The following is a 16562-nucleotide window of genomic DNA, read 5'->3' as shown; positions in this document are numbered from 1 at the left end:
CGTGGCCTTGGAGAGCGTTCTGAAAGGAGGGTGGGATCTCATGCATTCAAAGCTAGCTTGCTATTGCTAGCCTCTCCAAAATTGTCTACCTTACCATTAATGAGGCTATAATCTCCACTCTAACTTATGGTCTGATACTGCTGCTGTTCTGAAACGGTCACGAATGGCGCCGAAGGTCTGCAGCTGGATACTACTGCTTTCTCAAAGAGTACTTGTGAGAAAATCTGTCAAATTCAGCACAATGGATAGCTCCCATCACTATAATTACTTTCCAATAACTGTGTATATATTACAAAAAATATAACGCATTATGTCTTCTTTAGGAATTTTTAAGGACTATTTACAAAGAACAAACATCATCTGCAATTACAAGAAAAGCAATTACAAGAGTTTTTAGAAGTTTTTGAAAGAATGTTCTTATACTCACCAAGGCTGCATTTAATTGAACAAAAATACAATAAAAAAAGAAATATTGCAAATTTTTACAACTTAACTTTTCTATTTTAATAGGTTTTAAAATGCAATTTATTCCTGGCAAATCTAAATTTTCAACAGTCATTACTTCAGTCTTACATGATCCTTCAGAAATCAAGCTAATCTGCTGATTTGCAGCTCAAGGAACATTTTTTATTGTTGACATTTGTGCTGCGATAGTTTAAGGATTCTTTGATGAATGCAAAGTTAGAAAGAACAGCATTTATTTGAAATAAATATTTTGTAACGTGTACTGACAACAAACTTTTGAGCAGTAGTGTACAAATGTATTACAATTCAAAAACTTCAAGTTTTGAAACTACAAAAAAAAAAAAAAAAAAAGGTCTACTGAATTCAGCTAAGTGGCTACCTTACGGTAACCACTTATCACAAATGTGTATTGATTTCTATTTTGTTTATGTTTGGCTAAGTTTGTATTCATTTTGTGTTAAGGTTAGTTGCTTGGCTGGCTGTTTCCATAGCACACCAGCAATCCCACTGTTTTGAGCCAAACCACATGCACATGATAAGCGGTTCACAATGATGTCTTTACTAATTTAATACATTTTCACACAACATTACTGTTATACAAGACCGGTCAACAGAAAAAAAAAAAAAAAGAATATTAATAGCAATTTAAAAAAAAAAAGGATTTAAAAATGAAACGATACAAAACATTGAGTCCAGTCTAATTCTGGAAATAACAGTCCCATTTCTTTCCCTCCAGGTCAAGAATTAAGACATGCTATGGTGCTGGGTTCAAAAGGTCACTGTCAAGGTTAGTGGTCGTTATTGGTTTCAGTTGGCGTGCTGTGCAGTTGAAAAACACAGTTTGAGAGTGTATGGGTAAGGCCCACCTGAGGGAAAAAAGAAAGATCATATTTAAGAAACATATTGTGATTTACTGTTAGAGCAAAACAGCTCAGAAATAACTCATAACAGTACAAAAATGTGTAGTTGCCATGACCATAGTACAGTCATAGTGCAGTAGCGTTAAAGTGTGCTGGCTGGATGTCTACATAAGACGAGTGCTTACTAGGGTTCTTCATCTGGTAGTGGTTCATCATGGCAAGAGCTTCCATAGCATCATTTACTGACTCCCACTCCAACAGACCAGATGAACTTCTCTCACCTGCAGTTCCACCAACACAAGAGCACACACACAAACAAGTGTATTTACACAGAACCAAACATACAACACCAATACACTTTACAACATAATTCACACACAATAAACTGACTGTTTATATACAAACATTTATTTAATTAGTAACTCACTCTTGCCAGTGAACAGCTTGACGCTGGCTGGGCTCTTTATTCCCAACTCATCACAAATCTGTTGATGAAGATCCAGAAAAGACCATTAAACTAAGCCCACACACACCCAGTTCATTAAAGCACAAAGCATCTTTGTCCAAATGACTATTATTGCATTTATTCGAGTAAAATGGCTAACAAGAAAAAAAAAAAACAAGTAAGAAATTTTAAAAGATTAAAAGTGCATGTAAAGAAAAAAAAAAAAAAAAAAAAAAGCTCAAACATATTCAGAATAAATACGGCAACCTTAATGACAGATAATATCTCTGACCTGACTGAAAACTTCAACAGTGCTGTCTGGTTGACTGTTGAAGAAGTGCAGTACATTGCTGGGCTGCTGGATGCGGTTCTTGGCTGCCTGCTCAGCAGTGGTGAAACGGTTGTTTCTGTTGCCATGAAAATCCTTAAAACTACAACTGCCATCTTCCAGCTGGTATGACTGACCCGGCATTATGGCCTGTTGTTTGGATACACTGCAGACCAATAGACAAAACAAATTAGTACACACAGACAGATAAAGCATGCTGATTTAATTTTACTTGTCTTAAACGGAGAAGCTAACTTTATGGTCTAGTCCATTTACTAATTATTAAATGTAAAAGGATTTATTTTAAAATAAAGAACAAAAAGGCAAAATAAATAAATGTATAATAAAATAGATATATAATGGATATGCATGCTAAAAAAGGCATTCTATTATACACACACCAGACATTGAGTTTTTGTCCAAACAGCATGTTGTTGTTAAGGTGCGAAATGGCTCTATCCACAGCATAACAGTCTCCCATCTCCACCATCGCAGCACCTGGTTTACTCTTCATAAACTTCACCTGAGCACACAAATATTCAACATATAAGGAGACTATTGTTTAAAAGTTTGTGGTCAGTGATTTTTATTTATTTATTTATTTTTTAAATTAATATCTATTCAGCAAAGACACATTAAATGAATCAAAAGTGATAGCAAAGACATTTAATGGTACAAAAACTATTTCAAACAAATGCAGTTCTTGCAATAAATGCAGCCTTGGTGAGCATAAGAGACTTCATTCAAAAACATTTATATAAAAAAAAAGAAAAAAAGAAAAAAAAAGAAAAATGACTTCAAGTATGCAGAAGCCTCTTAACTTAGGGTTTGCTTGACAGAAATATAACTATGTAATGGTTGAAAGCAATTAAGCCGCTGTTGAACCTACAAGTTTTTCATCTGAGGATCATGAGCTCCACTCACCCTTTCCACATTGCCGTAGAGACAGAATATGTTGAACACTCTGTCCGCATTGATCTTGGTGGGCTCAAGACCGTACACCATGACCACAGGAGAGTCAGCATGAGCGCTGTAGTCTGGTGGAGGAGGTCCATGTCCGTACTGTGCCCCACCATACCGGGGTCCGCCACGGCCACGCCCCATTGGGGGCCCCATGCGCCTGCCCTCGTAGTGAGCTGGTGGAGGAGGTGGTCCATAGGTGTCATCATAGTGACCGTAGCCACTCTGAGGACCAGCTATTCATATAAAAAAATAATAAAAATAAATAAATAAATAAATAAATAAATATTTACAACCCTCTACAGTGCGAGTAAAATCACTCACATATGCGACTAAATCTTCACTCTGGGTGAGTAAATAATGCCTATTATTATCCATTGGCTAATAAATTCTTAGCCTCTAACACACACACACACACACACACACACACACACACAGACAAGTAAAATCTATGTATAAGTTTAGCATAGATATATTTTCACTCGCTGAACACTCCGAGCGCTTGAAAATTTCGCTGTGTCAAGCATTCGGTACCATTTCAATTCAGCTCAATGGATGCTCAGCGTACTTGTATTTGACGTACCGCAAACTCTAGTGTGAAGGCGCGTGAATCGCCGTAGCTTTACTGAGAGTGCTGTTTCTCCCACACACACGCAATGAGAGAGAGAGTCTTACATACCACGCAGAATCGACACACTACATGTAAATATTCTTTGTTGTATTTTCCTGTCAAAATAACAGAGTTCATTTGGAACGTACATATACACACACACATACACGTGTGTGTGTGTATAATGTATATTTACATACACACACCGAGCGAGCGAGCGAGCGAGAGAGAGAGCGAGAGAGAGAAATATACAAAATAAGCACCTATAAAAGCTAGAGGGACTGCCTTCAGTGCCTCTATTTGGGCAGTTTGTTAATGTGTGTATCAAACTGACCATATTCAGGTGGATGATCCCCTAGCAATGCTGGCTGCCTCTGCCGCTTGTTCGGGTTAGCATTGGGGTCTGAAAGAAACAGAACAACAATACAACATCTCAACTGCTGTGAACAAGAGTGCAAACAAAAGAAATAGGAAGGGCTGTGCAGTTCAGTGAGTGTCATGCAGTGAGAGTTAGGTGTTAATACTACTAAATCACAATTACTGCAATACTACAGGAAGCCATAATGGAGATTTTGAATAACATCAGGTTAATCAAAGAGAAATTCAACTATATTTACATGATCCAAGAAAATCTTTCATACACAACCAAACACACACCTTGTGAATTGTTCCAATTGCCGTCTGCATCGGTATCTGCACAGACAGGTATACACACAAATCAGATTAAGATAAGTAATAAAAATAAATACAAGAACATGATTAAATAATCATATTTCAAAAACTAAATATGCATTTATTAATTTCACTTGGTTCAGACTGTTAAACCACAGGTTCCAAGAGAGGTGCAAACGCACAATATGTGTTGACTAATTGAAGGTCTGTGCCAGAAAATAAAAAGGTCTGGATGAAGAATTAGCACTATCTGGTTCTAGATATGATCAAAACAGTTTTATCTGTGCCTGCGAGACCAAAACAAATGGTCTTTTCCAAATAAAATGACACCCAAATTACATCAATGTTATAATACAAGAGTTCACAGAAAAGGAGAGCAGAGACTACTAAAACAATACATAGTGATATTTATCTACATTTTACACAGGGATTTCAGTAAACACAGAATGAAATGTTTTACTTAAATTTATAAAATACCAAAAACTTTAGAAAGTAAAAAAAAGTGGAGATGAGTTTGATCCAAAACCGAACATTAAACACTATTTGCAACCAGTTTTACTTTGTTTAATCTGACTTATCCCAGTGTTCTCATATATTAATATCCTATTTTATGTGGAAATAAATGTGTATTTGGAACATTTATAAAATGTGCACAAATAAACTAATGGACAATAAGCTAAGAAAAATGCATTAAAAGTAAATGGGGGCAATTTTGATTTCAAGTTGACTAGACAAACAAGGCTGCCAATTGGTAAGTGGTAGGTCTTTTTAGAGTTATATTAAGTCATGATGGGGGGGGGGGGGGGAATAGGACAGGTTCTTTCGACTGTAAGAAAGGGACTAAATGATTGGAGAGTCTGGCATACATCACTGGAAGATCGAATTATAACACTGATTAAAACTTACAAGGTCAAAAACAATAAATAACTAAACATACACGGTCACCGTGATTTTTCCAAGAAAGATGTCAACATTTGTTGATCCTGGAACAACATTCCGGTCTGAAAATGTTGTCCTAACCCCATCTCTACCCTTAAACCTAACCCTACCCATAATTTATCCATAAAATCAAGGGGAAACACTGATGCAGAAGCACATAACCCTGGTTGTAAGCCTAAACTTGACAAACTGTAAACTTGTCTCTCAAATCTGATTAGTTGACTGGAATGTTGATCCAGGAACATGTTGTACTTCATGAAATCACGGTCACCAAACACACACACAGATTAATTGATCAGGGCTCTTAGGAGTATTCACTCCCACAGGAAATGTTAACTGCTAAAGACAACATTATAAATATCAGTCACTTATGTGACATCAACCAGACTCAAACTCTCCCAAAATAATAATAAGTTAGAGCTCCATATATCCACCACCAGGGGAAAAAAAAAAAAAAAAAAAAAAAAAAAAAGACAGGATTCTTTATTTAGGCTTAAAAGGCCACAGGAAAGTGTTATTCAAGGGTCTTGCCTCCATGCGAAAAATGGCGTAAAATATCTTACCAACAAAGTTCTAGTTGATCCAGCCAGGATGATGAGTTTGAATGAGCAGTGTGCTATATGCTCATTTAAAAATAAATAAATAAATGCAACAGGCACCATGGTGGAAGTGTGATATTCTTTACCAGTCGCCCTTTTCCTGATGATTTCATTTTCATTCAGTTCTTTAGGATATTCCTCCCAGTCCACTGCATGTGCTTTTGGTGCATTCCAGGCACATAGGTGCTTACCGTAGTAGCAAAGATGGATAGCAGACAGCAGACGGTGTCGAGTTTAGAAGAGACGCCACACCAGCAGTCAGACTTATCCACACCTGCGTCACACAGGGGGCGTAACACAGGGATCAGAACACGGTCAGCCGTGCCCAATGAATAAAACAGATTTAACACAGAGAGGAAGAGGAGGAGGAGGGATGAAGAAATGAGAGAGAGAAAGCACTTCAGTCCACAAAGAGACAGGGCTTGGGGAGGGAGAGCTGAGGATCTGTCTGTGTGATCGGTGGGCAGCTGCGGTCCTTCCCGTGTGTTATGGCGGTGTTTTGTCGCAATTGTCACCCATAGTGTCTTGTCTGGTGCATTTCACTATTGTTAGCAAGATGGCGAAGGATGTGTTTGCAACAATCTCACGTTGATGTCAGAGCATGCGGCCTGCGATCATACGGTTTTGGATGTGTCACGGTGTAAAGTCGATGTCATCTGTTCGTTATGTATAGACAAATGTCTGTTCTTGGCCGGGTGAGTAGTAACGATCTCAACTTGTCGTGCTGCGCGCAATGAGACCACCGCCGCTGTGTTGGAGCACTCTTGACTTGTGTCATGATGGTAATGTCAACTTGCCGTGTTGTCATGACGATCTCTGCATAAATCTCAAACGATTTGTTTGATGGTATGTTGTCATGGCAATGTCAGCTTGGCATGTTGTCATGGCGATCTCTGACCAAACCCAAATGTTGTAGCAATCCTGATCTGGTGTGTTGTCACTGTTATGTCAGTGCGGCATGTTCGCAGAATGTTCTCAGGAAAGAGGAGAGAAGCGAGAGCAAAAGTAGCCCAAACACCCAAGAAACATGACGACATTAGGCAGGGAACGAGAAGAAAATATCTGTGTAATTCTTCTGTCATTCTGTGTATCTGTACCACTTCCCTTCATGTGTTTGCTGCTTGATCAGTCGCTTGGTCGGTGTTGATGTGTGAAAATCTTCGGTGATGGGCTGTAATGTGTTATCCAAAGAGATTAGACTCATGTCCCTAAAATGTGTCGTTAATTCAGAGAGATGTCCGTCACCTTTGTAGAGAATGGAGTGGAAGGATATCTTGAGTGTTTTCTATCCGTGTGACTTCGATACGAGTAAAATTGCCGTCTTTGAAGTGTTAAAAGTTGCCGTGAGTTCCGTTTGGCTGTTCCATGTGGCCTGCTGAAGTACTGCGAGTGTGTCTTGCAGAGAAACTTAAAACCGAATATTTTGTTGGATGTAAAATGTGTTCAGCAGCTAGTTCAAGCACAGGAGCTTAATGTATCACATCTCAGGAGTAAAAATGCTCAGCAAGTTTACCCTGTGAGACATGATACATAGACAGTTTGCTTAAAAGCAAATACATAAACTCTGGCAAAAGACAAAAAAGCTTAGCCTTGAAAAGAAAATATTCTGAATGCAAAATCTACCATAAAGTAGCTACTCAATCTGGGTAAAGTTGGTTTCTGAATGATCCGTTAAATTTTGCCTGGCCCATTGTGAATCCTATTATATACAGCCTGGCTCTACACCCTTGTTCAGTGAAATTCTGCTCCTGGAGGGCCAACGTTCTGCAAAGTTTAGCTTCAACTTGCCCCAGCACACTTGCCAGGAAATTTCTAATGATCCTGAAGACCTTGATTAGCTGGTTCAGGTGTGTTTAATTGCAAAAAAAATCAAATCTCCATCATGAAATATTTGCTAGATGCAGTGTCATGCTTAGTGAGCACAGGTGAAATTAATGCCTGCTTGTCAGGTTGTGTATATGAGAAACACTTGTGACAGGTGACATGTGCAACAGACCAGTGTACGTCAATGCGTGCCAAGAAGCATGTGTGCTTCTGCCGTCAGTATGACAAAAGGCGCATGTTCTTTTTGCGTATGTGCAAGAATGCGTGTACATGTAAGAATGTCTATTTGCAACTACAACGGTGTAAATATTTTGTATTATAATCCAAAGAGAAGGAATGCAAGAATGAAGCAGCATCACAGAAGTGACGTACTTGGGGAAAAGACCTACTATTCAAGTTACTTCAAACTTCCCAAGGGCGTCACTTGAGGAGGCCTGTCCACACACCCATCCCCATAAAACATAAGGAGCAGCACAGACAGAGTGCGTGAGCTGTACAGTACCTTGGCCACTCAGATTGGGGTTGGTGTAGTCCCATGTATCCTGATCGTTTTTGAAGACGTTGAGACGGGTTGGCTGTTCAATAATAAGTGAGATTTCATTAGGAATCAGTTTTTACAGCAATGTCTCATGTAGGTTTTTTCCAGTTGTTTTATATAATGACCAATAGGAGGTGCTCAAGGCTTATGTTTTTTTTTTTTGGTTTTCCCTGAAGACATGAGTGACGCAAGTTTCCTTGCGTTTTACTGTGAAATGAACATTCCTTGTCTTTAAGTCCAAAAAACTCATGACTTTTCACTTTACACCTACCATTGACAACATGTAAGATTTAGTCTCAGACATGCTTTTGACACGCGTTCAATGTTGAGGCCCCTGGATGAGAACCACTGTTCTATACTTTTTAATGAAGAAAAATAAATAAATAAACGCACCTTTAACAGAATGACAAAGGTTCAGTTCACCCAAAAATGAAATTTCTGTCATTACTCACCCTCATGTCGTTCCACACCTGTAAGACCTTCATTCATCTTCGTAACACAAATTTTAGATATTTTGAAATCCGAGAGTTCAAAAACGGAGAGAAATCCGTTTTTGTTACGCAGTTGAAAGCTCTGATTTCTTCAAAAAGACCTTAATTTGTGTTCTAAAGATGATCGAAAGTCTTACAGTTTTGGAACGACATAAGGGTGAGTAAATAATGACAGAATTTTCATTTTTGCTGAACTATCCCGTTTAATTTGACATATTGACTCCAGGCCTGCAGAGAGCGCTGTACAGCACAAACATTTTAATACATTACAGTTTGATGTCATTTTATGGGAAACTAACCTTGGCATACTCAATTTTAAGGGTGCAGCAGCCCGAGTAGATGTCAGCTCCATTGAGAGAGGCTTTGGCTCTCTGCGCACTCTGGACTGAGTCAAATGTGACCAAGAGTCAAGGAGAACAATTTTCCTATCGTAAAGCCTAAAATACACTTTTAAAGGGTTTTGGCATTGTTCTTTTGAAAAACCCCATACACTAATCATAAAACACATTAGTGAAGGTTAAAGTCATTTTGTTCAAGGATATTCGACCATGGCTTGAACTCCATTTTTCCTGAAGATCACAATCCTTTGCACGGGTCCGCAGTTATTACAAATGGTGTACAGAACATCCTATGGACAAGAAATGAAAACGTATAAACAGAGGGAAAAAAAACTAGCTGTAGTAGACAGCTGGACAGTAGAGTCTACTCAGCGACACCATAATACATGACACCATGATCAATATCTAAACAACTTACCGTGGTAATGGGGTAGATGGGGTTCATGATGGTGAGAAGCAGTACATTGTTGACGCTCCGTGTATCATCAGAGTCACTGGGCCGAGAGATTTTCTGACTGGTAGAGTAATTGATGTAAGACGGCCGGCCAGCGATGTAGATTTGATTATTGTTAGCATATGTTACTGCATTACAGGAGCCGCTCATGTCCTCAAACTCCACCAGTGCCTGACGCTTCTTTGGCATCAACACAACATAACTGGAAGACAGACACGTGCACACATACACTCTCAATAAAAACTTTGAATTCTTCAAACAGTTCTGCCGAAATGGTGCAAAATGCAAATCAATGAATAGAAAAAAATAACCCCCGACCTTTATCTTGAATAATGGGTTACATCATGGGATTAGAAACACTTTTTGGTGTACTATTATTGATTAAACAAGTTTTCCTTTAATACCAATGAAGACATTAGTCTGGTTTCTTTTTTTATTTAGTCAGATATTAAAATTTGTTTAATTTAAAGCAGTGGTTCTCAACCAGGGTGGCTCAACAAACTTTAAAGGGGGCCAAAGGATGACTTAAAATGATTTAACACACACACATATATACATTATATATATATATATATATATATATATATATATATATATATATATATATATATATATATATATATATATATAAAAATTTTAAAACTTAAAAAAAAAAAAAGATGTAAACTGAAATAATTTCTTTTCCACCCTAATTTTTTTTTTTTTTTAATTGAAAAACATACAGAATCATGATCTTGAATCTTAATTCAGATTTTTGAATTAATATATAAACACTCCCAGTCTGAAAACACAAGCAGTACAGTCATAATTACATCAGAAATATCAGAGAAAATATCGGGGCCTTTGAACATTGTCTTGGACAATGGAGGGGCCTTTGAGTCAAAGAGTTCGAGAGCCACTAGTTTAAAGGAACTTTTGTTATCAATGTTCTAAATTAATCCCAAATACACCCTTTTAAAACCTATCTCTGTCACCAAAGTAAGGACTCTAAGGAGAACAGCAAGGGCTGAGGATACCATTTGGGACAGGGACAATTCTTATCCACCATGAACGTTACCTTATAGTGCCAAACTCCTGTAGCGCCTCCACCAGGTCAGCCTCGGTAATGCCGTCAATAAGCCCCCTTACATGCACCACAAGCGAGGGCAAGGTCTTGTGCGGGTCATTGTAACCCTCCTGCACATACAAAGGAAAGAGCACAAGGTTAAATCAAACAATAGTATAAAAATAGAATCCTTGTGAATGCTTAAAGCAAATATATATATACATTATATATATATATATATATATATATATATATATATATATATATATATATATATATTATATTATATATATTTAAAATATTCATTAATTTTCTTCGCTACGTTAGCCGTTATGTAAAAATCAGTGCTGTAAGACTGTAGTAAATAAAGGTTCAAACTGGTCAAATGGATCTAATTAGCAGCATCACATTCAGAGTACAGATACCATGACGAGACTAGGCTAGCCAAAGGTTAGTGTTTCGCACGAAACCTAAAAAAAAAAAAAAAAAAACTGTACTGCTTTTGAGTTGAGTTTTCTCGAGCACTTTATTCGGCTAAAAAAAAAAAAAAAAAAAAAAAAAAAGTCTGTAAGCAGCAGTATGAATGGTTTACATTAGAGGCTGATCCGACTGAGCAGAACAATGAATGAGCATTGAATAAAGCACTCCTAGCCGAACCACAGGGACAAATTAGATGTATTATATGATGTATATTATTTATATCACCTTATAGGTAATACTTATATCCTCCAATCGCATAATTATGTATCATAACTGAACAGACTAACTGGAACGTTAGCTACAAGCTAGCCTTATAGCATCACGTACTGAATGGAGAAAAATGCGTTTTAAGAAAAAAATGAACATCTGGCACCACAAGCATAAACTATGCAATAACATGAATGAAATTAAAGTACCGTGGCCATTCCGTCGCTGTCTGTTTTCTGTCTTTTTGTTGCTCTGCCTCCGTCGCCGTAATAATGGCCTGCCGCAGCAGCCATGTTGTCTCAAATGAAATGTTATAAAATGGAACACACTACTGCTGTAGCTACGGCAACCCGCAGGAGGAGGTGGAAACGCGAGAGGAAAAAGAATTTTGGGAATGGCTGCGCTTCAACACCTACTAAGCTGCCTACATAGACAGCATTTTAAGGTTGCGTAGTCGCGTTCGAATGTGTCTGGGGCACCAAAATGCCGTTTAATGCGTTAACAACGAGAGGTCTTAAATGTGTCTGCGCACACATTTATGTAGACTTTAAAAGGGTTAGTTCACCCAAAATTGAAAATTTTGTCATCATTTACTCACTCTCGTATTGTTCCAAACCCAAAGTCAATGGAGGGACAGAAAGCTCTCAAAATTCATTAAAAAGATCTTCATGTGTGTTCCGAAGATGAACGAATATCTCACAGGTCTAAACGACTTGAGGGTGAGTAAATAATTGTTGGTTTAACTATCCCTTTAAAAAAACAAAAAAACAACAACATGGTTTTGAGGCAACCAATGCTTAAAACTAAAGGACACAACTTTAACTACAAAGATATTTGGTCTGTGCGAACTCGCCATATTTCCATTCAATTTTAAAAAAAAGTTTTGATTTAGCAGTTAGTTTGCCTAGAATATCTTTCCCTCATAACAGTAATGAGTGTACTACAATTCTACGTAAAATGGTTTAATAATTTGATATAAACTGCTGACTCAAGAATGGAGTGCAATCAAAGCACTACTGAACAGCTTTATGTTTGAGCACTGCGCGCGTGCGCGCACACACACACACACACACCAAAACCAAGAGATGCATTTCTTTTAAGACATAACTAAAAGCTGCACACAAAAGCAACTATAGTAAACTTCACCTTTTTTTTTTTTTAAGAAAATATATTTTTATACTTCACAATCTAATTTTGCAGTAATGATATTACTGTATAATTATTTGTGCTCAAAATAAGGCCGTTACAAAGTAAAAAGACCTCAAACAATTACTGAAGGAAAGTAAACAAGTTAAAAAACAAAAGCAACTTACAAACAATAAGACAAATAAATACAAACAGTTAAGGTTGAAAATGTGTCATTTTTCATTTAAAATAGTATACCACATCCCTTGTTAAAACGAATAAAGAAACCTCAGGTCAGCAAACTATGCACTGAAACAGTTGGGTTTGTAAAGCTTTACTTTATTAAAAAGATTGTTGCCATTTTCAATGCAAAAAAAAAACCTTCTACAAACAAACAAATCACAGCGTACTCTTCAATTCATATAATACACTGACTAAATCACAACATAGCTCATTCACCACCTTACCCACAAATCACTGACCACAGGACACTGGCTCAACACTGAAATTAAAACAATGGAGCTCTTAAAAAATTTTAGAAGTAAATGGGAATATGTAAAAAAGGAAAGAAAAAAAAAAAAAAATTCATGAGCTGCTTGAGATGATAGTGACGTTTTTACAATGTGGAGAAGCTTCTCACTGAATTGTGAAAGGAGGGAGGGAGAAGAAAAAAAAAAAAAAGCTTTGTAGCTAGCTACAGTAGAACCAGTATTGAAATCATGGGGAAGATAAAATGTATTTTAGCCCTGAGGCAAAGGTGGGGAATAGGGGTGAAGCATCAGTATTCAGATCAGTCAGCATCCGGTGTTGGACTTCTCCTTGGGCTGGCAGACCTGGAATGACTAACACACACACAGCATCAGTATCCACACAATTTCGACCTTGAATGACACGACTGAAATGTGCTATTGTGTAACTTTGCATTTACCCGTCTTTCTTGTGACTGATCGAACGAGACCGAGAGCGAGATCTGGACACACTACGTTCCCTCTGTCTGGAACCAGACCGTGAACGGGAGCGTGAGCGACTTTAAAAGAAACAAATAAGATTTAAACTGATTGCATCTACAACACTTGTACATCTCATTTTATAAATGTGAAACTGAAGTAACAAATTAGCATGAGTAAATTGTGCATGCAGTACCTGTCTCTACGGACAGGCGACCTGGAACTGGACCTTCGGACAGGGCTTTTTGACCTGCGTACAGGTGAACGTGAGCGGCGCACAGGGGTTCTGGATCTAGAGCGGGCCGGGGAGCCTGACCTAAAACACAGGTGAGTTTATTTATAATAAACAAACAAAAAAAAAAAAAAAAAAAAAAAAGGCAACAGCCCAGAGATCAATGACAAAATTGAGAAAGTTAAAAGGTCCCATAGAAAGATTGCTTCTTAAACAGTGCCGTGGCAAACCGATGTGTTAAGTAGACTTATTGCAACTAGAGTTGGTAGAAACAGGAATGAACAGAAGATAAAGCTCACCTGCTTCTGCGTTTTGAGTATGAAGGTGAACGGTACTTCCTGGGGGTTGGGGGAAGAGCATGAAATCAGACTGATGCATCTAGACTGTAAAACTTTTCAAGCACAACTGGAGTAGTGTGAGGACTTACCTTTCATTGCTACGGCTACGAGAGCGGTAGCGCCGTCCACGAGATCTGGACCGAGAGCGAGATGTTGACCTAAAAGAAAAACAAGACGACTTAAAACAAGGTCAGGTAGCAAGGCAATAAAAATAAAAGATTGATTCATGTACCTGCTGCGTCGGCTTCGCCTCTTGCTGAAACGATAACAGTCATAGGCATAATGACCACTCTCCCCACATTGGTAACAGCGGTCGTTGGGGTCAAATTGCCTGCGGCTGGGACGGCCATAACGGGACTTTCTTGACATACCAGTAGACAGCTCAACTCTGACACGGGCTCCACAAAGCACCCTGGGATATTATAGATCAGAAGGTTATTTGTTTCTCTATGCCAAACAAAGGTGCGCATATATGTGTGATCCAGCTGTTGAGGCATCCCAGACTCCCACCCCCTTTTTTTTTTTTTCTTTTTTTTTTTTTCAGAGCAACACATTTCACCTAGATGCAGGTAAAGTTCAAACAAACTGAACTCAAAAACAGACTACAATTAACCTGCATCCAGGAAAATGCCACAAAAGTTGGGGCCTTTGTGAGCGGAAAGAGAACAGTGAAACCGCCGACACTCACCCCTGCGGGTCTGAGCTCCCTGAAGAGGTCAGGGGGTTAAATGTGCTGCAGTAGCATCATGGCAAATGTAGGCAGGTAGAACTCAAGTTGACTCACTTTCCATCCATCCCCTTTACGGCATCCTCTGCATCTCTGGCATCCTCATACTCTACGAAGGCGAAACCTGGAGGGTTCCGGGCGACCCATACGCTCCGCAACGGTCCATAGTAACTGAAGGCTCGTTCCAGCTCACCTTTGGCCGCACCATTGCCAAGGTCACCAACATAGACCTTACAGTCGGTGGCGCGAGAGGAACTTCGGGATGAGTAAGACATCTTGCACCTGTAGTATGGACAAAAGTAAAGAAATTAATTGATGCCTATTTGAGTCAGAGGAAAAATTTTGCAGACCTTAATTATAAACCGGCTAATGTTTGAAGCACAATACAAGTAATTGATGCACATTTACTTTCTAAACAGAGGGGGGGGAAAAAAGTCAGGTTTTCGACCAGGGTCTCATGGACCACTGGGGGTCTCTGAAAGTACTCAAAGTCTGTAAAAACGATATAAACAGAACATCACATTTCTAACTATAAAATATTGAACTCAATCTGTTAAAGGGACAGTACACCCATAATAATAATAATAATAATAATAATAATAATTAAATTCTCACCTTCATAGTTCCAAATTTGTATAATTTTCTTCTGCAGAACACAAATGTCTAATGTTTTTTTCCCCCCCAAAACAATTTAGGTAAATGGTGACTGAAACAAAGTCATACAGGTTTGGAACGACGTGAGGGTGAGTAAATGACAATTTTCATTTTTGGGTGAATTTTCCCATTAAGAATTATATAATGCAGTAAGAAAGTAGCAGTGTGCCTAGGATTGTTTTAAAGTGTCAAAGAACATTTAATTTTATACAATAAATCTGTGGTTCCCCTGATTTTCTTAAAAGTATAAAATACAGATTCAAGTTTACATTCATCAACTGAGTGCGCATGCAAGTACGTTGGTTTATAGTACAGCCAGCATTTGCTAAAAACATCGCAACTCGCGGTCAGCTGTTTCCGTATCACGTGGATGTATCCAAATCGGTTAAGCTAAAGATTGAGTGCTTTTGGTATAGCTTTGTTGCTAAATAATGTAAACTTATACGTTCTCTCAAGTATTACGTTTTAGTTTCGATTTCATCTGTCTAACACCAGTCACTTCAGCTAACGAACTACGGCCATGATGGACCGCTCAATCATGTTTATCAACATGATACTGAAATAACAAGACTCAAACAACCAAATCCAGAGCAGACAATAGGATAAGGGCTTATAAGCACGACATAGGTGAAAATGTAACAAGCGGTCTGATTGCTAGCCAATAAACAAGATTAACGCCATTAATAAGTGCGCCAGAAACGCAGGCCGCTCTTTGTTTGGCACGTTTCTGAATCAAACGATACACCTACCGAAACACAAAGATCCGCCAGCGGACACCAACATTAAAACCACGAGCTCTCGTATAAGATTTATAATTGCATGTGAAGAGAAAAGCCTTTGAAATAATACCAAATAAACAACAGCATCTGCTGCACGCGGACTTACTGTGTGACTCGACGTCCTCGGTTCCGTGAGGGCGCGTGGACGCTTCTTCTTCCGGTTGATTAAAGGCGCTTCAACCAAACCTTGGCCGACAGGGGAAAACAGATAATGAATACGAATAGATACAAATCTAATTCATCTAACCGAATAAACAACGTATGCATGAATCCCAAAATAGTGTACCCACCAATTCTCTTATCTCATGCTCCTCACGCTAGTGGCCCGGAAGCGTCACCCGTCACCGACTACGCGAGCCCGGCCTTCACTTCTAAGAAGAGGCGGTGTCTTTAATGCTTAAACATGATTGGCTCTCACTGATGTAACTCAAACTAAAGGCGCGTTTTCTACTGGTTTTTACTGGCGGGGATTTTCATTCATTCCAGTAGTTTGAATCTTTTGAAT

At 38.5% G+C, this 16562-nt stretch overlaps 2 protein-coding genes across 4 annotated transcripts; both read right to left on the bottom strand.

Annotated features, from left to right (window-relative positions):
- Window positions 1-676: 676 nt before the first annotated feature.
- hnrnpl (heterogeneous nuclear ribonucleoprotein L) lies at window positions 677-11626 on the bottom strand. 2 transcript variants are annotated; one of them, XM_051893156.1, is made up of 14 exons: window positions 11465-11626; window positions 10581-10699; window positions 9488-9725; window positions 9274-9359; window positions 9031-9127; window positions 8205-8277; window positions 4326-4361; window positions 4003-4071; window positions 3023-3294; window positions 2500-2621; window positions 2063-2264; window positions 1753-1810; window positions 1511-1618; window positions 677-1331 (listed from the first exon to the last, which is right to left on the bottom strand). In XM_051893156.1, the coding sequence occupies exons 1-14, from the start codon at window positions 11546-11548 to the stop codon at window positions 1273-1275; spliced, it is 1623 nt and encodes a 540-aa protein (XP_051749116.1). In that variant the 5' UTR covers window positions 11549-11626; the 3' UTR covers window positions 677-1272. The 2 variants fall into 2 exon arrangements, with proteins under 2 accessions (XP_051749116.1, XP_051749117.1); XM_051893157.1 differs by having other exon boundaries at window positions 1511-1606.
- A 1072-nt stretch (window positions 11627-12698) lies between these two features.
- Window positions 12699-16483, bottom strand: srsf7a (serine and arginine rich splicing factor 7a). Of its 2 annotated transcripts, XM_051893158.1 has the most exons (9): window positions 16348-16483; window positions 16164-16243; window positions 14682-14906; window positions 14130-14309; window positions 13987-14055; window positions 13859-13897; window positions 13524-13643; window positions 13309-13407; window positions 12699-13222 (listed from the first exon to the last, which is right to left on the bottom strand). In XM_051893158.1, exons 3-9 carry the CDS (start codon window positions 14897-14899, stop codon window positions 13171-13173), a joined length of 777 nt encoding a protein of 258 aa, XP_051749118.1. In that variant the 5' UTR covers window positions 14900-14906; window positions 16164-16243; window positions 16348-16483; the 3' UTR covers window positions 12699-13170. The 2 variants fall into 2 exon arrangements, with proteins under 2 accessions (XP_051749118.1, XP_051749119.1); XM_051893159.1 differs by lacking the exons at window positions 16164-16243; window positions 16348-16483 and adding an exon at window positions 16028-16046.
- Window positions 16484-16562: the final 79 nt, after the last annotated feature.

The sequence above is a fragment of the Ctenopharyngodon idella genome, chromosome 5 (assembly GCF_019924925.1).
Source record: "Ctenopharyngodon idella isolate HZGC_01 chromosome 5, HZGC01, whole genome shotgun sequence".
Lineage (NCBI taxonomy): Eukaryota > Metazoa > Chordata > Actinopteri > Cypriniformes > Xenocyprididae > Ctenopharyngodon > Ctenopharyngodon idella.
This window is presented reverse-complemented; position numbering and strand designations above follow the sequence as displayed.

What these genes read in the sequence shown, in the direction of transcription:
- hnrnpl (XM_051893156.1), bottom strand. Translation starts at nt 11,548, where the DNA reads ATGGCTGCTGCGGCAGGCCATTATTACGGCGACGGAGGCAGAGCAACA. An exon ending in CAGGAGTTTGGCACTATAAG is followed by an intron (nt 9,726 to 10,580) that starts GTAACGTTCATG and finishes TCTGTCTTCCAG; the next exon opens with TTATGTTGTGTTGATGCCAA. An exon ending in CCATCTACCCCATTACCACG is followed by an intron (nt 9,360 to 9,487) that starts GTAAGTTGTTTA and finishes TCTTGTCCATAG; the next exon opens with GATGTTCTGTACACCATTTG.
- srsf7a (XM_051893158.1), bottom strand. Translation starts at nt 14,899, where the DNA reads ATGTCTTACTCATCCCGAAGTTCCTCTCGCGCCACCGACTGTAAGGTC. An exon ending in GTAAAGGGGATGGATGGAAA is followed by an intron (nt 14,310 to 14,681) that starts GTGAGTCAACTT and finishes ATAATATCCCAG; the next exon opens with GGTGCTTTGTGGAGCCCGTG. An exon ending in TCGCCTGTCCGTAGAGACAG is followed by an intron (nt 13,408 to 13,523) that starts GTACTGCATGCA and finishes TTTCTTTTAAAG; the next exon opens with TCGCTCACGCTCCCGTTCAC.